This window comes from Fundulus heteroclitus, chromosome 20 (genome assembly GCF_011125445.2).
Source record: "Fundulus heteroclitus isolate FHET01 chromosome 20, MU-UCD_Fhet_4.1, whole genome shotgun sequence".
Taxonomy (NCBI): Eukaryota; Metazoa; Chordata; class Actinopteri; order Cyprinodontiformes; family Fundulidae; genus Fundulus; species Fundulus heteroclitus.
Window position 1 is genome coordinate 8598643 of NC_046380.1, and position 23422 is coordinate 8622064.

At 37.5% G+C, this 23422-nt stretch overlaps 1 protein-coding gene across 2 annotated transcripts in view; it reads left to right on the forward strand.

Moving 5' to 3' along the window:
• The window catches only part of si:dkey-238f9.1 (chemokine-like protein TAFA-2), a 171549-nt gene that overhangs the window by 127666 nt on the left and 20461 nt on the right, over positions 1-23422 (forward strand). The window contains exons 3-5 of one of the 2 annotated variants that reach the window (XM_012865086.3): positions 5345-5494; positions 6555-6679; positions 14097-14862. In XM_012865086.3, the coding sequence (XP_012720540.1) occupies positions 5345-5494; positions 6555-6679; positions 14097-14108 (287 nt within the window). In that variant the 3' untranslated portion in view covers positions 14109-14862. Of the gene's footprint in view, positions 1-5344; positions 5495-6554; positions 6680-14096; positions 14863-23422 lie in introns of those variants that run through there. The other variant, XM_036151676.1, reaches the window with a different exon arrangement.

A 23422-nucleotide genomic window follows, 5' to 3' on the forward strand; every position in this document is an offset into this window, starting at 1 on the left:
TTGTGGGATTTATACACAGTATAGGCATTTATTATGGCCACATCCACATTGATATGTTCTTTTTTTGTCCTTTGGTTAGGATGCAGGATCAGTGGATTTAGCATGTTGGTCAAGGATATATGAGCAAGTGGAGCTGCACTAAGGCCCAAAGGAGGGTCTCTCCACTTGGGGGGTGTCCTGGATTTCTGGTACTTGTTATGGTTGGATGTATAAAACACGGCTTCCCTTTAATAACTTGAATGCCCTGACAGGAACAATGAAACACAGGAGCACTGCTTTTGAGCTTGTTTAACAAATAAGACTCATAGTGAATACCATCCTACTTTTTTCTAGCACTTTGTGCTTTTTACCTCTTTTGCCTGTTTCAACGTAATGAATGTAGCACTGAACTTGTAATATATTTTTTTGGCTAAACAATGACTTCATCACTGAGCATAATATTGATGTTATGTTTTGTAACTGAAACATAGTTGGATGACAATAACAAGTCACATGTACTAATTGAATCAGTGCCTCCTAACTATGATTTTTTTAAGTGAAAATAGAAAGCATAACAGGGGCAGAAGGGTTGCTACAATATTTCATGATTCACTAAACTGTAAGAAAGTTTTCCTTGAAAAATTTAACTATTTTGAATTTTTGGGAATTGAGATAAAGGCCACGAACAAGCTCTAACAACTATTTACAAAACCCCAAAACATGAGAAAAAAAATCTCCAGGGACTTTAATGAGCTTTTAATCTGAATTGATTGTGACTGTTCAATAATTGTGGGAGATTTCAACATCCATGCCAAAAGACAGATGCAGAAAAGCTGTGTGGTATACTTGATAACCTTGGTTTGACTCAACATATCAAACAAGCAACACACAATCGAGGACACACTCTGGACCTGATTATCAGCAAGGGTGTAAATATTTCCAACGTCTCTGTAATCGATGTCACCCTTCAGATTATTTATCTGTTATCTTTGAAAGTACAATCTCTATCGACTCACTTAGCAAGACAGATATTGTAACAAAACGTCCTTTTACAGACAACACAGCTGAAACCTTTAATCAAATATATTCCTCCACCTCATTGCAATGCTATAACACAATAGATGAGTTGGTAGATAATTTCCATTCTAAGATTTCTTACATTATTGATTCTGTTGCTCCCATTAAAGTGAAGGTTGATTCTGGTAGGAAGAAATCTCCATGGAGAAATGCACCATTGGTGAGATGTGAAAGAAAACTTTGTCGTAGGGCTGAACGGTGTAAAACTTCAACTTCACGTTTATTATGAAATCTACAAAGAGAGGTTGCAAAGCTATCACTCGTCACTAAAACTTGCAATGGAATTTCTTTTGCAGAAAAACATCAAAAAACATCAACAATGGTCACGCTTTATTCACTACAGACTCACAAACGCTCCTGTTATTGTTCCTGTTGAATTCTACTCTACCAGGGCCTGCAATTAATTTGCCAACTTCTTTGCAGAGGAAATTCAAAACAATTAGAGGGTTAATCTGCACATCCATATTAAATTCAGTATCAATGTTATTCTTATATATAAATGCAGAAAAAATGACTACAACTCAACTGTAGAAGCTTAGAAGAAATTATAAATCTGTTAAGATCATCGTCCTGCTGTCTTGATATCCTACCTATAACCTTCCTTAAAAAAACTGCAGCCTCTCATTGCTTCTGCCCTGATCCAAATAGTAAATTCATCCCTCTCTTCAGGTGTTTACCCCCAGGCTTTAAAAACAGCAGTTATTAAACCACTGATAAAAGAGCAATCTGGACAAATCACATCTGCAGAATTACAGCCAAATCTCTAACCTGCCATTTATCAGTAAAGTTATTGAAAACGTTGTGTTTCAACAGTTAAATAGCTTCCTTACAATGACCAACCGCTTTAATGTTTTTCAGTCCGGTTTCGGTGCTCATCATAGTACTGAGACCGCCTTCATCAAAGTGTTCAATGACATCCACATAAAGACTGTGGAAGAACCTTTGTCCCGATTCTGTTGGACCTCAGCGTAGCATTTCACACTGTTGATCATGATACATTATTAAAGCAACTGGACCGCTGGGTCGGACTCTCTGGCACAGCATTCAATTGGTTCAAATCCTCCCTAAAGAACAGGGACTTATTTCTGTCAATAGGTAACTTCTCATCAGAGCGAACAAAGGTCTCATGTGGGGTATCCCAAGGTTCAATCAAGGGACTCCTTATACTCAATATCTCTATGCTTCCACTCGCTGAGATAATAACAAACAAGATAAGTAACTACGCAGATGATACTCAGGTCTAATCTATAATCTATAATAATCTTCCTCTAATTTAAAATAAAAAGTCTTTGTCTGCCTCAACCCCTGCTGTTGGTGTGCCAAACCATTTTTAAATTGCAGTTGGGGGCCACACAAAATCACTCCAGGGGCCACAAATGGCCTACAGGCTGTACTTTAGAAACCCCTGGTATAAGGCTTTAAAGTCCTTAAAAACAAATGTTAAATGTGGCACAGATGGCAGGGTACTGTTCATTCATCACCATAAACAGTGGCACTCCAGTTTACTTTAGTCATGTCTTGGTTCATTAACTCTGTGCTCTCAATGCTTATTTCTACAGTATCCCTTATCTATATGAGTGTTTTTTTTTTAAATACACACAGTCCCTATTAGCAGAAAGTGTTTAAGTGGCAATTGTTTTGGCCAAAAGACTTAGATGGATATCTTACAAGAAATGCATAACAATGCAAAAACTGAGGGAAATGAGACCCCAGAAAACAGACTGAAGCTGTGCCCCAGCAGTGTTTACACATTAAGTAGAAACAAGGCACCTTCCAATAGAATGTGCTGACATGTGATACATTTTCAGCACATATATATACATTACACATTGGTTTTGAATAAAATTATATTTTCTGTGAACATGTCACCTTCATATTCTATTTGTGTCTTTGCGATGAGGCTACTGTATTTAATTTTTTTTACACTATTTGCTGGATACCAACTTTATTATAGTGTGTGAAACTTTTACAAAATTCAAGACTAAATGCTCCTCAGGAATCATTGTGAATATCCCAACCCCACCTCCAATATCCCATTTTGCTTAGTAATAATAAATTAGCCCTTTACAGTAAGAGTTGCAGTAATTACCGTTTACAGCTACCATTTATGTTGGAGACACAAGTAAAGAATGTAACTCTTAAATATTATCTTGCATAAAGAAACCCCAGAGTTGTTCTCATTGTGTCAAGAAATGTGGGTCTTCGTTTGGTTTTTCAACAGTTGATGGACCCTGAGAAATAAGTATAAGTTTAATCTATTAAACATTTTGGCTTAGAACTCACAGGGTTAGACTATTCCTGTGACAAATCACCTATTTTTTGCAAAACAAAAAAAAAAATCAGGTGAGCCGTGTGAGATTTTCAGCTTGTCTGTCTAATAATATTTTACATTTGGTTTTGCACATGTAGGCATAGTGCTAATACTCAAAGAAAAGAAACGTTTAACTTTAAAGATTCATTTCTCATTTTGTATCATTATATGCAACAATCAAAGCTTTGAAAAAAATCAAGAAAAAGGCAGCATTTTAATTAAGTACACAGATAAATAATTTTTTGCAAACCATATACAGAGCTTTGCTACGATACCCATTTCCCTTAAACATTTTCACAACCATGATCTTTAACGCATTTTGTAGGGACTTTATATGAGATATGAAAAAAATAGACAGCACAATTGATAGAAGGGAAGGGATTCATGGTTTTAATCTTTTTTGTACAAATAAAAATGAGAACGTTTACTATGCAAATGTTTTCAGCCCCCTTTGCTCCAGTTCCCCAAAATATTCTGCATATTCCTTCAAAGTCACTTAATCAGTAGCGTCCGCTAATGCAAATAACATCCCAAGCTTTAAACAGAGAGCAGTAGTCAACAAATCCATTGTCTATACTTATGCTCCCGTGTAAGCTTGCAGGTGCCAATCTCTATTGGTCATTGGGGGTGTGGTCCATCACAGACAAACAACATCTAAGGGAGAGAACCCATGCTTGCACAGGTAGAGCATGAAAACTCCATTCTAGAAAGACCACAGACCAGGATTTGAACCAGTCACATTCTTGCTGCAAGGCAAATGTGATGCCAACTAATACTGTGCAGCCCACTGCAATGACTGCTCAGTCCATTATCTTAAACAGTGATGGATAAAAACAGACAGGCGTCTGGCCACTATGGCTATGCGCTCTATTAGGAGGAGTGATTTGTTTGAGTTGCCTTTGTAAAATGCCTTGAGATGACACATGTTGTGAATTGGCACTAAATAAATAAAACTGAATTGAAGTCAAAAGAGTGTCAGACAATTTAAAACCTACTAAGAAGTGACCCTCCACCTAAACTGAAACAAGCTTGGCAAGGACAGCAAATTCTGAACAGACATTTGTGCCGTGAAACAAGTCGGCTACATGTTGCTTTGGGATTTCTGTCTCTTGCAAGGACAGTGAAGCTGGTCAGTGTTGATAGGGAGGTGGTAAACACATGGTAATTCTTGGGAAAACAAGTTAGAGGCTGTAAAAGACTTGAGACTGGGATGGAGATTTACCTTTTAGTAAGACAACGACACGGAAAACACAGGGAGACCACAAATAAAACAGTTTAGATCAAAGCATGTTGAATGGCCCAGTCAAAGTTCAGACCTAATTTTAACCTTTTTTTCATGTATTTACTGTTTTTTCCCATGATCATTTCCAACTTCATGGCAAGCAGAATCATGCTGTGACTGCTGTAGTTATGCCAAAGATATATGCTTTACCATGGGAGGCTTTATACCTATGAAGACTTCCTTGATGATCCATTTGCCTTAATTCAACCTAAAATGTCTGACAAGACTTGAAAATCAGTGTTCACAGGTGCTCTCTATCCAATCTAAGTGATCCTATGCTTTTGTTCAAAGAACTATTAAAGTGGTGCTATCTATATAAATAAAACTGAATTGAATTTAATTGAAATATCAAAAAAAAGAAAATTGCCAGCAATTTATAAAACTCGCAGCAGTTATTGCAAAAGAAGGAGGTTTTACAAAGTTTTGATTAATGGGGACTTACACAGACACATGACTTTTAACATTTTTAATCATAACATTTTCTTTAAATCTATGTCTTGGGCACAACTATGTTTTGCTCTAATACACAATATAAATGCATAGGTTTGGGGTTGCAATGTGACAAAATTTGAAAAGGAATATTTTCACAAGCCACTGTAGCGGTATTTGTCGTTAGTATGCATTACTATGCCGTGAAACATGTTGCAAAAGGCTGTCACAGGCGGTCTAACCGCTGCTTGTATTTCTGCTTCCAGTACACGTGAAAGCAGGAACCTGTGAGGTAATTGCTGCACACCGATGCTGCAACAAGAACAAGATCGAAGAGAGATCCCAGACTGTCAAATGCTCCTGCTTCCCTGGACAGGTGGCGGGAACAACGAGAGCAGCTCCATCTTGTGTAGACGGTATGCCAGGCTTCTCATTACAATTCGGGTAATGATTCCAGAATGGCATGAGATTAGAAATGTGTGACACAGTGCAAAGCTGTCTCACCTGTCAGTGTGGCTCAGGCAAGTATTTTATCTGATCATTTGTGCATGAGAAGTTTATTGCGTAGAAGACAAAGAAAGGTGTGTGCTCCGTTTGTTGTTTGAGACTTTGGTTTTCTAAATCAAATCGCCAACCTGTTCATTCACTAACCCTTTTGTCCGCTGTTAAAGCTGCAATAGACATGTCCATCAGAGCAGACAGATGGCCAGGTCACTTAATATCATGTCAGCAGTGTCCTCAGTTACAGGTGAATCGATCCCCATCTTCTCCTTTTAGTGTAACAGCCCTGACGGGGCTTGATTTTGACAGTTCTCTCCTCACTTTAGAAATGTCATGGGAAAGTGTTTTTCCCCCTGTAGGCTTCTTCAAAGCAGCATAAGACCTTGACTGCATGTTTCCTCTCTCCTATGCTGTACATAACCACCTTTCTCACACCTGCTCACAACATTCACCATCGCAACATTCACACATGTCTGTAATTCAGACCTGAAAACACACTTGGCCAGGACTGGCATATCTCCATGGAGGCCTGATATGGAGATGCTCTGTTCAATCACTGCCATGTACACCGAGTCTAAGTCAGCTTCACTGCAAAAACAGATCTAAGAATAAGTAAAATGTTCTTAAAATGTGTGTTTTTGTCCTAGATTTGAGCAGGTAAATAAGATTATCTGCCAATGGGATGAGTATTTTGACCCCTAAAATAAGATAATTAGATATATTGCACTTGAAAAAAGATGATGGAGATGAATTGTTCCTATTTTAAGTGCAAAAATCTTATTCTATTGGCAGAACCTGCTCAAATCAAGGAAAAATACACAAATTTTAAGAACATTTTTAGTTCCGTTTTTGCAGTGTTGGTGTTGCTCCAAAGAGACCCAACGCTGTGCTTTGCTGTCAAACAAAATGGGTGTAGTTGCTTTTTGTACAGAGCTTTTGTACTCTTTTTAAAACCATTTGTTTTTTTTATCGCAGCATCGATAGTTGCACAGAAGTGGTGGTGCCAGATGCATCCTTGCATGGATGGAGAAGAGTGTAAAGTGCTACCGGATCTCAAAGGATGGAGCTGCAGTACAGGAAACAAAGTTAAGACAACAAAGGTGGGTTAGTTTTTTGAAAGATTTTCAGATATTTTAGGAAATGATCGGTGCTCTTTAGACACCTTGCACAAATTACAAAGATACGCAGTGTCCTCCGGGTCTCTAGGAACAAGCAAAACTACCCTTGGATCGAAGAATGAACTAACATGACCCTAAAATTCTTGAACAGGGTGAGTAAAGCAATCGAACTAAAGCTAAGAATAACACTAAAATATTGTTTAACTTCAGTTAAGTGCAGTGCACAGTAATCAAGGGAAGAAAAACGGATGTCAGTGAAGTGTGACTTGATTCTATTGGCTTACAACGCAAGAAACAAGGGAGTTAACTTCATCTATCTATTCAGCCATTGCCTCAGGTTGTTGTAGATATCAAACTGTAGTTGCTTATTGTATTTTATTTAAGCTACTGATTTGGTTGATGTGACAATTTGGTTATGAGCAATTCAGAAGCAGAAGGTAAATAAAACAAAGATCCTTATCATGTGCTTCACAGTTAAATTGAGAAAAAAACGGCTTAATTTCATTAACCCTCAGTGATGGCAGTTTTCTGCAATATATGCAAAATACAAATACATATAAAATACTCGTTTAGACTTTTTACATAAAGAAAAATATCAGGAGATAAACTCAGAAATGCACTCTGTAGAAGAAAAACTGCATTAGTGGATTGAATATACGTAAGTGAGATTTTAGTTAGCAAGACAGACCTGCAGTTATGAAGCACATAAGAAAAACAATTATCAACTCTATAATTAAAAAAAATTAATTATACACATGTGAATTTACCATTATAACATGGAGCCATTTCATGTAAATGAATCTCGTCTGCAAAAATTTACTTTTAGCTGTGAAGAAAAATCTGATTCTGTCTTTGGGAATCATTAGGTCATGGCTACGACTGACTTCTACAAAAAGCAAAACAAGACACTCCAGGAGGAGCAAAAACCAAATTTTCCATGACACATCTGTTGGGTGGAGTGCAGCAGGGCTCAAGCTAAAACCTCTTCTCTAAATTAATAGAGCTTGTCAGAATGTGTTCAGTTTTTTTTTGTGTGGATGAGCTGGACCAAAAGAGGATGGTAGGTGAGGGGATGGGAGTGGTTGTGGGGGAAACACAGGACCCTTCCCCATCCATCATAGTCCACTGTTTGACTCACCAAACGCCTGTAGTTGAGCTGCCTCATCCATTATTCATGAGTACAGGAGGCCTGGATGAAGCAGAGCTTTTTATTTTAGCCGGGTTAATAATTCATGCCCTCTGTTACAGCCACGGGAAAGCAGAAACAGAGGCACAGATGAGCAGGGGTCCAGGTGGCTAGTAGAACCCGTCAGAACCTCGACTCTTTTATTGATTAGGGAGTCAGCGGGGGTCGCTCCATGCTCATGGCCTTACTGCCTCCCACAGTGAGCCAGCAAGGGATGGCTTGTGTTTGCCAGAGGGCTCTGTACTTAAACTTCCTTGACACTTAACATCCTTCTGAGGAACGAGCAGAAGGGCTGTCTGAAAACGGGGCACGGTCTCCAGTGTGATGCTGGTGCTGTGTCTGTTTCTATGGACTCTTTTAGAGAGATACAAGTTCTGACCGGTGAAAATTCAAGAGGTAGTTTAGTGCAAAAACATCATGCAAAGTTCAAATATATTGTTTTCCACATTCACTCTTGGTTAAGAAGGCAACGTTCTGTTGGATGGTAAGACCTTTGGTTTTGCAGGGTTTTTTTCAGGACATTTGCAGTTATGTAGTGGTCAAATCTTTAAAGAACAAACTGAAAGCAGAAATTGTAGCAGGGAGCCCATGGCTGAATTCTGCAGAGATTGCCTTGAATGCATTTGTTTGTCTTGTTCGCACGGCAGCAGCTGAGATAATTATGCCACATGCAGCGCTGGCAGTAGCTGGTGAAAAAAAAAAAAAAAACACAGCTGACCTCTCTAAGGAAATAATATGAGCAAATATGCAGTCATGTTTCCAGTATTAGACAATCCACTGCTAACAATAGCTTCTAATCATCCCTTATTATACTCAATACTCTCCAGTCACTTTCTGCTGTCTGAAATATGGTCTTTAACATGGAAATTCATGAAGTTGCCTTCCACATGTTACTTTATAGACAATAACTTCACAGTGTTAATCACAACCAAAAAAAATGTATTTAAGCACCTCCTGCTTTCCATTTAACTGCTGCTCAATAGTTCTGGTAAACTTCTTGAAGATTTGGGGCATCCATTTTTTTTTATTATGTTTTTTTTTATTTTTTATAATTGGGGTTTAGGTGCCCTGTTATGGACTGGAAACCCACCATGACTGCTTGAGACAGGCACCAGCTCCCCCATGACCCCATCCTTCAATGGATGGATGGATGGATGGATGGATGGATGGATGGATGGATGGATGGATGGATGGATGGATGGATGGACGGATGGATTAGCTGCTTTTACATCTAATGCACCCGTCGTTTGTCCTGATTACAACAGAGAAACAGAAGCATGAGGACACTGAACAATTCTTCCTTTTGATATTCCGTTTCAGCTTCAGTTAAGCAGCTCTTTCAAGATTACCTCAAACATAAATGATCAAAGACAATTTGCAGGGTTAATTAATATAGAAAACTTTGTTTTACAATAAATTACGTATTACCCTTTTATATGCACGTGAGTTATTCATTATGCATACTGTCCATCAAATCTAAATAAAGCTAGCTTTAATTAGAAATCTGTTGTTGATCTGTTTAACACTTTAGTAAATTGACTCTAGTTGTGGATAATTACATAGCTGTGACCACACCATTTTATAAAGTCTTTAATCATCCCTTTTGTTATTTAAACCGTTATAAATAACTCCTAAATGCATGCCAAAATACTAAGGAGACCAGCAAATATGACTGTAATGCATTACAGTTATTGGGATCACACAAATGCAGAGAGTTTTAAAAGATTCTGTTGAGCATTAGAATAAAAATAAAAAAGGTATCTTGGCTCTCAAAAGACACCACATGCGTTGGCTTATTTAAAGATAAACTTAATTTTTTTGTGTTTTTCTAAATTTATAGTTAAACAGAAGCTCCTAGACATGTTCCACAAAAATTATATTTTGTATATAAAGAACTTTGTCACTTTCAATACTTTCTTGATCCAGTAATGCAAATCAGTGCTTCCAGATGTTCATTTGTGGCGTTTGCTAATAAAAATGGTTGTGTTGTTTCCCCTGGTGAAGTCACATCAGTAAATCAGACATCTTAACACCCTCCAGCCGCTGCTCGATAAACTCTGTTTGTTCCTACTTTCTGTACATGTTCTAGGAGCAGCTAGTTTTATAGTCCTGCTGCTGGTAATGTGAAGAATTATAACCCCAGCAGCTCCTGGTTTTCACTTCCTATCAATCAGAGGACAGAGGGCAAAAGAGCCACACATCCTTCCCACATGACAGGTGTTATGAAGCTTGTAGAGGAGGTGTTAATGTTAGTGATGGATAGATGTCTAAGAGATTTTTTTCCAAGACACAATGAAAATATGCCCTTTACCTACTCAGCAAGAAGTGTATGAAAAATCCACCTGTCCAGCTTAAAGACAGAATATATATATATATATATATATATATGTATATATGTATATATATATATATATATATATATATATATATATATATATATATATATATATATATATATATATATATATATATATATATATAAACAGTACACTAACTGGCAAAAAGGTAAAAAACTATAGAATTGATGTGGATATAATTTGACACACTGTTTATTCTATTATCGTGCATTCTGCAAATAGGGTGGAGTTTTTTTTTTCCACTGTTAAATATTGTCCACTGTGCAATATTTTACATTTACTCTGGTATTTACTTTTATCTTCTATTCTTGGTGTTCTTTAGATATAATTTTAGATTAGACCGGTTTGTCCTTTTTTTCTTCTTCTTTTAATTGCTAGTAGTTGTGTGTAATTTACTGTGTGTGTTGCTGGTGAATTTAATTTGCCAACCGACTTTCCCCATTGTGGGGTAATAAAGGAATTCTTCTTCTTTGCAAAGAGCTGGTTCATCAGTAAAAACACAGCAGACGCTGTGAGTAACAACAGTGTGAGTGCATGCTTAATTGCAATGGACGGTACACCCAACAGTCATGGGGAATTAGGAACCATGGGGTAGGTAAGAGCAAGAATGCAATATCTGCCATCCTATAGTGTTCATTGGAGACCATCATTACTTGTCACATGGCACATGGATCTGTAGTTATCGGTGCACAACACATTCACATTAGTCTCGTCTGTGTTGGGTGATCACAAGTTTCCTAACCAGCATATTTTAGATGCATAGGACCTGAATCCCATGGCTGAATTACCTCCTCCAGTTCTGCAGAGGCCAGATAAAGTGTTATTTATTCGATCCAGGTGAGTTGGAACAGGGATGCATCTAAAAGTTGCACCACAGCGGCTCCCAAGGTCTGAAGCTGGGGACACTAATATAAGGCATCTGAGGCACTCTCTGTATGTTGTGATCTATCGTGCCTGTGCAAGTTCTCAGTTATCCGGGTCATGACAACAGAAACAGGCTCAAATCGGAGGAAAACGAACTTTCGCTCAGTTCTTTCTGAACATATTTTGACACCTGTCCAGGAGTGTTTGTCAGTTCTGGTGGCTCACACTTGAGCAACCTGCAGTTGGTGCTCTGCTGTTTTTAAAGGACATGGAGGCCCATCCTTCAAGGCATATTCTAGGTCAGATGGGCCTGTTTGCTATAGTGACCTATCCTATACATATGTAGTCTGTATCTGTAGATGCACCCGTTCTTTTCGATTCACTCTACATGTGTACCAAATTATATCCAAATAAAACCACTCCATCTTGGTGCTTATTTTGGTGCATAACTTCTTCTTGTTGGTGTCACTTTTTACTCAAAAAAAGTTTTTATCCTGAATAAAGACTTACTTTCTTTGCTGACTCCCCTTATTTGTTTACTCAGCGGCAACCCTCATAAAAGACACCCATAAAACCCCAGCGTACTAACTCCTTTAATGGTTTCCACATGATTTTATGTTCCTTTGTTTTACATCTCTTTTAACATTATTTGTTTGTTTGTGTGGAATCCCCTTTAAAGCCCTAAAAATGCAAATGTTATCTTAATTGTTTTAGATTAAAAAATATCTAAATGAAAACATTCCAATAAAAATGTACAGATCAAGCTTGAAGCACATCAAGGCAAAAGAATTTCCATGATCAAGATTTCTGCCGTTTTTACACCACTTCCACTACCTGCTGCTGCAACTGCAGTGAGATCAAATCATTTCCATATCCTCTCTCACACCATGATGCCTGAGGATTGTCGCATGGAAGTGAAAATTAAATTGTGGCTCCCCAAACAGCGAGCACAGTGTCATCAGCTGCACCTGTAAACAGCACAGAAATCATTGTTGTGTAGAAATTTGGATTTGCATTACTCACAGTACTGATTGCTTTTGGCAATGGCATGCTGATTCAACTGGTGACATCCCAGCAACCGCTTAATGAACAACCATAATGTGCAAACACTCTCACAGGAACACCTTTTCTACCTGCTGGTGTGTGTTTGTGTTCATGCTTTAAACCTTTTCCTAACAAAGGGCAAGTCACAAAGTCATAAGAAGTGAAAGATGTACAAAATGCTTCTTTGAATATTTTAGATTAATATTTATGAAAACATCAGAGAAAAAATATAGCAGCACTGCAGTATACAGTACCATATTGATGCCATGAATAATATTATTCTTCATTTATAAGTCATTGACCATGAACCAGAATCTATTAGAGCTGACTTCTGTCTGCTATTTATGTGTATTGTGCAACACCACAGATGTTAAATTATAAACATGCCAGCTGGGAATATGCATACCTTGAACTTGTCACACATTTGACAGAGGCTGTTGCTGACGGTTGCACAGCGTCAGATCAAAAGCTTGCTTTAATGGCAAACACACAACATTAAGGTGAGCAGAATATATTAGTTTATATATTCTGCTCACCTTATATATATATATATATATATATATATATAGTATCTATCTATCTATCTATCTATCTATCTATCTATCTATCTATCTATCTATCTATCTATCTATCTATCTATCTATCTATCTATCTATCTATCTATCTATCTATCTATCTATCTATCTATCTATCTATATATATATGTGTGTGTGTGTAACATCATTTTACATAGGCAGTACAGTGAAGGCCGATGGTAATCCACTCATTTTTAGCCATACTTGTTACCAATCAAATAAAGAGGAAAAGCTTCCTTTTGTTACTGTGCATTACTTTATTTCTATGTGAGCTGTTATGAAATTATGAAATCAAAAGTATCATCTCTACATGTGCAACCAGCCCTTTTAATGACTCCATGATGCTTAAGTGCCCCAATATAGAAATGAGTTTGCCATCCCTGTTCTAGCTCGTATGGCCTCATCTACAATATCACAATCTCAATTTTAATGGTGTTCTAATTCTTTCCAGTCTAATATTCTTGCATCACTCACTCCAATAACTATACTATATTTCAAAGGGGTTACTTTTTAAATCATTGACATATTTTACTTCATCCTACAGTAGTACATTGAGAATTGAACTTTATGTTAATAAATTACATAAATCTAATTTGACAATAAAGAAAAATAAAACATCTAGAACAAAGTCAAGATTTTTAGTACACTTAAAGATTCCATCATATGCTTTTGCTTTGTGTTCCAGTTTTTGCAATACTGCAGTTCACTGAAGCATTCTGGACATTTTGCTTCAGGCAGTAAGTGAAGCAGATTTTGGCTACACTAAAACAAAATAAACCCCTATTATCATTGTCTTATCTCCGTAGGGTCAAAATTAAGGCTAACCATAAATGTGCAAAAATGCATAAATCAATTGTTTCCTGTTAAATACAATATTTAACCCCAAACACACTATAGTTGTAATATCCTTCATACAGTTTAAGAAATCAGTTTTGGGGTCATTTTAACCTAATATAACATAATGTTTTAATATATTTACATTAATAGTATAAAAAAACCTCAGGGTGTTAACATCTTTGATACTTTTCAAAAGATTTGTTTCTGTAATGACAACACCAGAGCAAAGTGCAAAGATAAGTCTCATAACATGGAAGGCCATTTTTTACAGGCAACAAAACGATTCTGTGGACATGTAAGTCCTGTGGAGGACAGAACAATGGATGCTGCCATTGAGAGCTTTTGGACCGGAACCCATGGATCATTTCATGTTGATAAAACCTCAGTATGATGTTGCCAGGTCACTATTCAGCTTTCACAAGCTTTTATGAACTGCTGTAAAAAGTAAAAGCTGACTAGTTTAGCGTATCTGCTAAAGTTTTTTTGTTTTTTTTAATCATACACTGACATTTTCTTCTCTCTCTCTTTGTTTCCAGGTCACCCGATAGTTGTATTTTTCCGGAATAAAGATATGTGGAACCAAGATGTTTCTTTGACCAACGCAGTAGGACATTTTGCATCCCAAGGGATTTATAGACTGGCAGAAACCTGGGACCAACATGGACATAAGTCTCGGACATTCCAGTGAACAAAAAGAAGAAAAGTATTTTGAAATTCTCATGAGCGTACGGTGATAAACTGATTCTCGACTTTTTGTCTAGCATTGACAGTAGCTTTCTCTCAACTCTGCTGCCCACCAAATCTTGCTTTGTACTATACTTCTAATCCAACGGATTTGAAAAACCCAACCATGATGATATTTATTGACTTGAAGACTGGATTAGAGGGTGAAGAACCTCACCTTAAAAACGTGTTATGTGAAACTTTTGTGTCATTTTCTTGCCACTAGGAGCCCTGAGACTGTTGATGCATATCTCTTCGGGGGCTCTTGTGAGGTTATAAGCATTTTGATTCCTTTTAGCCTTATGGGGGAGATACCTCTTCTGTTTCTTTTTGTTGGTTTGAAAAAAGCCTGGCCTTTCTTCTTTTTAAGTTTATTAGGATGTAAAGTCCACTTTTGAAAAACACTTAAGATAAACACACCCAGAAATAAAAAAAATAACTGTAATTAAAGGTCAAAGTAGCTGAGTTCTGCAAGAAATGCTTTAATGGTATCTGTTACTTTCAAAGCCTGGTGACTGCTATTCATTACAAATGTCAATATTATCTCAATAAATCTAAGTCAATGAATATTGCTCTTTAGAATAATTGCAGTCTGTGTTGTATTGGTGAATTGGAGGAATGCAGCATGTTAAGGAAATGTTCTAGCAAATAAAACGAGGGGGAGGATCACTCAAAGGTAATCAGGTTTGATCTAATGGAAGAACGGAAATGTAAAAAAAAAAATCAGCAAATACAAAAATAGGCCATGGACAACAGAAGAAAAGGCAAAATGCAAACTTTGACTTTACCTCACATGAACAGACTATACAATAAAAACACCGTCTTTGACCTAGTTCCCTGAAACCTGTAAGCAGTATTGTGAAAAAGCACCCCTCCCCCTTACAGTTTTCTTCAGTTTTTGCTTTTTTGTCACATTTTTTTTGTCACAGTCAAAGGTTTATGATCATCAAATACATTTTTATATCATACAAAGACAACATGAGTAAATTTAAAATGTAGTTATCACATTATATTATTTATTACAGGATAATAGCTTTCCAAGCTTGGCCCTTTGTCTGCAAAAGGTTTTTATTTAAAATTTTTTGATCAGCAGTGATTTTGGCCTAGAAACTCTCTCCTTTATGGTATTTATGTCCTGTCTCATTCTAATAGTGGAATCATTATCATAAGCTCGTGTGAGTTCTTCTGTGGAATCGGCTGTCCCCGCAGGGAAGGTCCACCACGGTTCTGTGTTCTCCAGTTATGGACAATGTCTCTCAAAGCTGTCCATTGAGGTGCCAGAGGCATTTCAACCCAAGATTGGTAGTTCTCATTGACTGTGTATCTAATCTGTTCTTGAATTTATTTAGCTCAGCAAATGATTTGCTGCAGACCCGAAGCCCGGGTGTTTCTAGTGAAATTGTGCTCAGGTTTTCGAAACAGATGGTTAATCACAATAAATTCAGGATTTAACTATGCGTTACATGGGCCAGTTTGGTAAATTAAATGATTGTTTGAAAATTGCATTTTTGTTGCTCAAATTATCTTTGTCTGACATAATTTTTGACCATCTGAAATATGTTAGAATACACTGACTAAATAGTGAAACAATTCCACTACCATTTCCCCCATGTGTGTATATATATATATATATATATATATATATATATATATATATATATATATATATATATATATATATATTTACATACATACATACTACCAATCAAGTGGTCAAACTATCCCAATTTCCGCCTCCTTTCATTCTTATAAATAATGCCCCTTAATATATTATTACAGTGTGGCATTAAATAAACCCTCCAATGGAGGTAGGCTGTGCTGTGTGATAGGATGGTGGGAGATAACGGATGAATGGAAAAGGATTATTAAGTCCTGGTGGCCTTGCCAGCCAGCTGCATCAGTGGGATCCAAGGGCAAATAAAATGTCTGTCCATTCTTACGCATATAATGTGGTTACTATCATTACCGATATCAACGTGAAGCTTCATTCCCTTCTCTGTGGAAGCCGAGCAGCAGGCTAGGGGGAGGGGAACGGTTGGGAATTTATTTATGTTTCAGCTGCATGTCAAACCACCTTAGGGACAGGAAATCACACTATAAAGGAATCAAGCCCTTTTGCTGACACAATAAAATACAGTTAGGAAATGCAAATGTTATACTGTAGCCTTTTTAACTTATTGCTCGATACAGGTCATCAAAATATCCCTGCATAAAGGACAAACTGGGAAATTTGTTCCGATTGCGAATAGACAGGTGAAGAAGAAACTGTTCAATTTATTATAATGTTTAAACTCCCAACAAATTATTACTTTATGGTAAATTTCATATTTTGTAAGTCAATTTCCCTGTAATTGAAACAGTGCATTCACAAGAATGTTTCTTATACTAAACATAATTAATTAAGCCAAAACGTAGAAGGGTTGCTCCCAAAGATCCGACCCATGGGACTGATGCTGACAGAGAGAAATGAGGAGGATCGCTATGGTTAGCAATCCAGGTTGCGTCTTGTTTGGTTAGAAATCATTAAATTACAGTAATGACTAATTTCTCATTCCTGCTTGTAATTCACCGGAGACCACCATGGATTTAATAAAGAGCTTGCGATGAATTACAAACAGCAAATGGCTGAGGAAAGGCTACGTGATTATGCAGAGTAATTCAAAAGTGCATTAATAAAACAATACAGAAACATTGCTAAATCATTTGAGATAAAGGCTATTTGCATAATTCATTAAGATTAATCAGACCAGGCAATCTACCACAGTGCTCTGAGGAGCAGCAAGGGGAGACATGGTTCCTGTCCCCTGGAAAAAAAAAAAACCTTCTATCTACAAACAATGATACAAATCTACCCTTGGATCAGAGAATTAACCTCTGTTCACTTTACAACCCCTGCAGTGTTGAAACACAATCCTTCAGTCATCCACTTTAATGTGGGCTAATATTGTATTAATAATGAAAGATCTTTTCATACATGAGCTCCTCTGGGTTCTGTTGCTCCGCCACAAAAGACCTTCAAAAAAAAAAAAAAAGATGAATGGATTTTGCATGCGTCGAGCTTAAAAATCAGAGTGGATCTGAGGTTTGACATTATCTTTGTACTTCTTTTAACTTGTGCTCGTCATTCTCAACGGATGATCTGGACAGAGGTCACAGATTACACTCACCTGTTGTCCCCTTACCAGGTGTGCTTACAAGGTCGCTGCTGTTGGAGTGAAGTCCACACGATTCATTCAGTGCTTTTGGAAAACAACTTGCATTAAAGCTCATACACACATTCAGTTTTCGTTTTAATGTGACATTGACTGCAAGTCCATGATGTTTGTGTTGGATTAGGGAAGGAACTGTACAAACAGCACAGAAAGAAATGATGGACTCTATAATGCCAGAGATTTGTAGAACATATGTGAGACAAAGCTCAAATGTAAGCTTTCATCTTTTGTCTACAAGGTCATTGAAACCTTTAATTTATCAGTCTCGTGTAAAAGAGTTGGCATTACTATGTTGGTGAAAGAAGCTGTTACTGGAAAATATGATTAAATATGATGTATTTTTCTTTATGGATAAATAAATTACATGCATTTACTTTCCCCAGATAATTTAACATAAGGTTTCCTAAAGGCAAAACGTTTATGGTGGTGCTTAAATGATTATGTTGTGCGATGTACAATTAAAATCTGTCAGGCAAAAATTCACCCATCAGACTAAACGGTTTTTAAGCAGGAATAAAATCATTCTGCTCATCTAAGTTGTAGGATTTTGTAAAACGTCAGGCCATGTGTCGTACAGAAATGAATGTGTTATAAAAAGAATAGTCCATTAAATAAATAAAAAATATATTATTGTACCTTTTTGAGAGTTAGAGGGTTTACCACAACCGCTGTTTCCTTGTGGCTAACGTTTTGGAGATTCCACAGGTTTATGTGTGGATTAGCGAAAAGCCACAGTAAATTCAAACTCCTGCACACAATTATTACTTCAGATTTTTTCCTCGGTTGTTATATATTTATTCCACACTGAAAAAAAAAAACAGATTCAAATGCATTAATAGAAGCCCAAATGGAAACAGCAGCGATGACCTTGATGAGTGGCTTTAAACTGCTGGCTGGCACAGTAATATACAGTTGGGGGATCAAAGAGATTTTTTTTTTTTTTTGTAATGTGGATTTATGAGCTCTTAACTGACTTTTGACGAGCAAATGAGAATTGTTCAGTTGAGAGACAGATTTTGGTTAATTACATTTAACAATTACACGTTAGATTTTAACCAGTTAATTCTGAAGATTTATCTGCCAATACATGTATAAAATGTCTTGTCTCCGGAGATTTCCCCAACCCCCACGTAGGATCAAAGCAGGACTCGGGAACATATCCGACTGAAAGATTCATTACAACAAATGAGTTATGAATTGTGCGATTATGGTGGCTTCTGTAGAGAGGTTCTGTGGCGTATGGAGGAGGAGGGAAACAGATAAAGCAGGAGAAAGAATGAGGGGGAATCTTTTAACAGAATAACTGAACTGAGAGGCTTACTGAGATTGAGAGGAACCCCGAAATTCCTTGGTGGTAGCTTTGTAGAGGAAGTTTCACGGGGAAGATTTGCGTTCCGGAGGGATTCCTGATATGAGCGGGGCAGATGAAGGATTGAGATTCGGGAGGGGACTGTACAGACGGAATTGGTGAGAGGGCAGGCAGGGGGTGGCTGGAGATGGGGTAGCTGCAGTGGAGGACTGTGGGCGTATTTCAGGGAGAGCTTTGGACTTTGTGGAAATTATCCTGAGTTGGCGCAGAGACCAGCCAGAGGACTTCAACCTGGGAGGCACAGAGAGCATGGAAGATGAGTCTGAGGAACATAAGAAGAGTAACATGAACACAATGATCAATCAGAAACATGAAAAACCTGGTTTGACTGTACTAGGTAGGGTTGAGCTAGGGCGGGACGATATAAAAAAAGAAAGTATATCAATAAAATAGAAATCATATTGACTGATATGGATAATTATCAACAAATTCAAAACAGATATTTTAACAATTTTATACTGTTGCTTAGCGACTTATTTTTAAATAAAGAAGTCACAAATTTAATTCAAATTCAACCCTTTATTTAACCAACTTTTTACTAAAACTGAAAGTTTTAAAGAAAACAATAACGTGTGCTCTCTGAACTCTTTGGAGGGGGCGGGGCTTGGCGACAGAGTGATCCTGGGTGTGCATTGTGATTGGCTGGGAGGATGTAATGACTATAATATTAACCTACATGATAGGCTAGGATGCAAAAGGAAGGAAAACTATTGAACTTCCCATTGAATCTTTTTTTTTCTATTATCGAATCTGTCTATCAATATTTATTGTTATTGAATCATCATCCAGCACTAGGTTGAGCATCAGGTGAACCAGGTCATCTAACTGCTCCTTAAATCTCCAACAGCCAGGAGCACGGCCAACCAGCAAATATGTTCTGTTTATGCACAGGAACCCCTAGTCACAAACCAGGATCATGACATAAATGGATACCCCTAACTTATTTTTTACTTAAAACATCCCCTAAATACAGCAGTTTTCCTTTCATAAAAAAAAAAAAACACATTTTCTATTTAAATTTCTTCTTTTAATCATATAAATCATCCTGCATATTAAACTTGCCCAGCGTATCTGCTGCAAATAGAATTCGTTATAGTGTGTTATGGTATGTGGGTTATTAGCTTATAGCTGGATTCATTGCAGGTTTTACAGACTGACGCCTCCAACGCTGTTGATTAAAATCCTCCCATGACTCCTTCCCGGAATGAATTCCCTGGTCGAATATTTCAAGCAGAAAATAATATTAGTAAAATGGTATTTTCTAACTGCGGTCAGGGATGGGTACACACACTCTCTAGAAGGGGATGACAATGACTCACCAATTCGTTTTTTTTTTTTTTTATTGGAAGGCCAATAATAGACCAAAATATAAACTCAAGCTCATCTTAGAGGTCCAGGTTTCTGTACACAATAAATTATTGAAATAGCTAGTCGTATCATTTCAACGATTTTTTAACAATTACAATCTGTTTTATGTTTATATAAATCACAAAAGCTTGCACTCAGATAAAAAAAAAAATCATAAACCAACAACAAACACGGAGCACTTTTAGATCTGAACTCCGGAGGATCTTGCACTGTGCAAAATATGTACACCGAAAAACAAAATGCTCACTTACACAAACACCATCTGTTGGGTCTGGCCGGGCATCTTCTTGACAGGATGAATTAGTCTGAAAAACTGTCAGATACACTGGGCAAAATTAGATTTTCTCATTTCATAATGAAAGCTGACAGAATGTAATGAAAAACCGCTCGATCTCGCAAACAGGCAGAAACTGTAAAAGTCTCTCTGAGAAACACTTTGCTGGTCTCATTTAACCTAATGCGGAAGTTCTTTGTCTTTAAAATATCTGTGTTACTTTTCTCACTTGAACTGGAGGTTCTCATTCAGTTTTTGGTGCAGTGTGATGTTTTTTTTTTTTTTTTTCTCTGATGGCTGTTTGTGTTTCTGTACTCAACTTAAAGGCAGTTTATTTTGAGGTGAGCTGTGAATCTTTCTGTGTGTGCCATGTTGTGACCTGAGGCATAATGGGATTATCCTGCTCAAGGTAAGACGTAGATGCCTTGAATTCTAATATCAAACCTTTTCTCCGTGTAGCTGACACGTCCTCTCTCTATTTTTGTCATGCCTGACTGGACTGAGAGGCGATAAGCTTATGAATCACAACACAACCAGCAAGCTGCTTTGGCAGATCATTCATACGTTCTGCCAGGGCTACGTACAAGAGGTTTGTTTGCTGTATAGCATCACATACTGTACTTTAATTTGCACTAACAGCTGCTTCCCTGTGAAGAACACATCAACCGATCAGACTATTTCCTTTTTTAACCAAAGCCTGGTAGAAGACTCTGACTTGACCGCCCTGCTATTGATGAAGCTCCGACAGATAAAGTCTCCAAGCACAATGTTGGTAAGACATTAGTCCTGCCCGGCGCATCTGCTCTTCTCTCTCATCAGAGACTCTCTCCGCTCCCACGTTGCATTATCTGAACGGCCCTGGGTCAGTGGAAGGGTCCGTTGTAATTTGGAAAGGAAATGATCTCTTGCAGAACTTGTGAGGCGGGCGAAGCAAAGGAACAGGGGAAGAAGAGGTGGGAGTTTTGAGTGGGTGTCAACAGGCAAGGAGAGTTGATGGAAAGGTGAAAATTTTTACTTTCTCTCCTGGCAGCTGGTGAATGTGTTAATAGGAGCGAGGCTTGCGGGGACCTGATGTCTATATGGGCGGGCAGACAGGGGGAGGCAGACCCATTAAATGAAATCCTGATGGATTCCTCACTGCATTTTTATTCTCTCCCTGGAATCATTTTCATAGCTCTGCATTTATTTGTTTATTTTTTTTTTTTTGACAGTTGTAAATAGTTAAGTCAAATGGTAATAGACAGGAGATAATTCCGGGGCAACATTTCAGAGGAGTTAATAATGATGACACAATTAGCGTATCTTCATTCACCTGTTTAAAGGCTAAATGGTCCATCAATCTAATGTCATTTACCGCTCAAAGGTCCAGAGAGATTGCTTTCCTTCCACATCCTTTGCCATTGTAGATCAAGTAGACCTTGTGCCTAATTTTTGAGGACATACAGTTGATAATCTGACCTGATGTTAAATGAATGGGAATTGTGATTAATGGTTGATATTCACCCTTTGTTGCTAATTGAATTTGAATGTTGAACGCTGTTGCACAGTGTCATCCAAAATCCGGCCCTGGATTCCACTCCCGGTGGACTGACAGGTTAGCTAACCAGATGGATTAAAAAAAGCCTCAACCAGTACAATGTTGTATAATAACAGATTTTAGTGGGAAGAAGAGGACAGCAACAAATGCATCTGCCAACTGGAAAAAGGAAATCCTGAGGTTGTGTGGTTTACACCTGCACCTTACAGAAGACTGATTTATTTTTAATTGGCATTCTGTGCTCGAGAACACATTTAGCCGCTACAATTAGACAAATTGGTGGATGCAGAGCCCCGAATCAAACATATTGCACTGCAAAGATGTTCAGCATGCGCCAACTGGAATACATAGTTGGCACCGGTACAGGCACGGCGTACAGATGGAACAGTCTGGTGGCACCACAGGTGAGGCTTTGCACACCAATTTGTGCACTAATTTACTAAGCTTTGACAAGCAGATTCACATTGGAAAAAATCCTTCAGACTGAGAACCATGGATCTGAAAAGAGACAAAAATGAGGTAATAGAATTATCTTAAAAACTGCTAAAACTAACTACAAGATTTAAACAGTTTTATCTTGGCATTAAGCTGAATTCACAACCGTAACGTTGGCTTGACCTGCTTGATGACTCTCCTTCCAATGTCACTTATATGAATTCAAAACCCAACCTTTCACCGAGAGCGAAAGGTTACACAAGCTGTCTTCAATAGAAGAGGGAGTGAAGCTCAAGGCAGTAAAGTTTCATTCAAATTCTATAAATTAGCTTTTATTTTCATACATCCAAATATATTGGGATGATTGGCTGTTCTATTACAAAGCAAAACATGAATATAGAGTGATCTGCCATTTAAAAAAAAATAATATGCAGGAAGTGAGAAACAGGGAATATGCTAAATAAAAAAAATAGCACTATCTGTATTTACTAACTCAAAAATGAAATAATGACAATCCGAGCTAATACTGTACTTAGTTGTTTTATGAAATCCACCAACATCATCTCACACCTATGAATTGTCAGGTATTCCAGCCCTGGATGATTGGAGAGTGTAATTTGCACAATTTATCTGCCTTTCTGGGGACATGTGCACATGACAACAATCCATTAAAATCAGGATTGTTTTTCCATTTCTTTTAACACATCTACATGACAATGTTTTAATTGCGATCAATGTGCACATGACAGTAGTAGGAATGTGAAAAACAGAGTAATTGCCCTTCCGTGACAGTTGTTGCTTCAGGTGACGTTGAATTATAAAACTCATTCTGTGTTTTTAAAATTGGCCAGTATCCGTTATGCTATGCATATTCATTTCTACTGATTGCAGTCATACGGCACATTTGCCAGGCCAGTGGTGGCAGTAAAAATAAACCAAAGGCC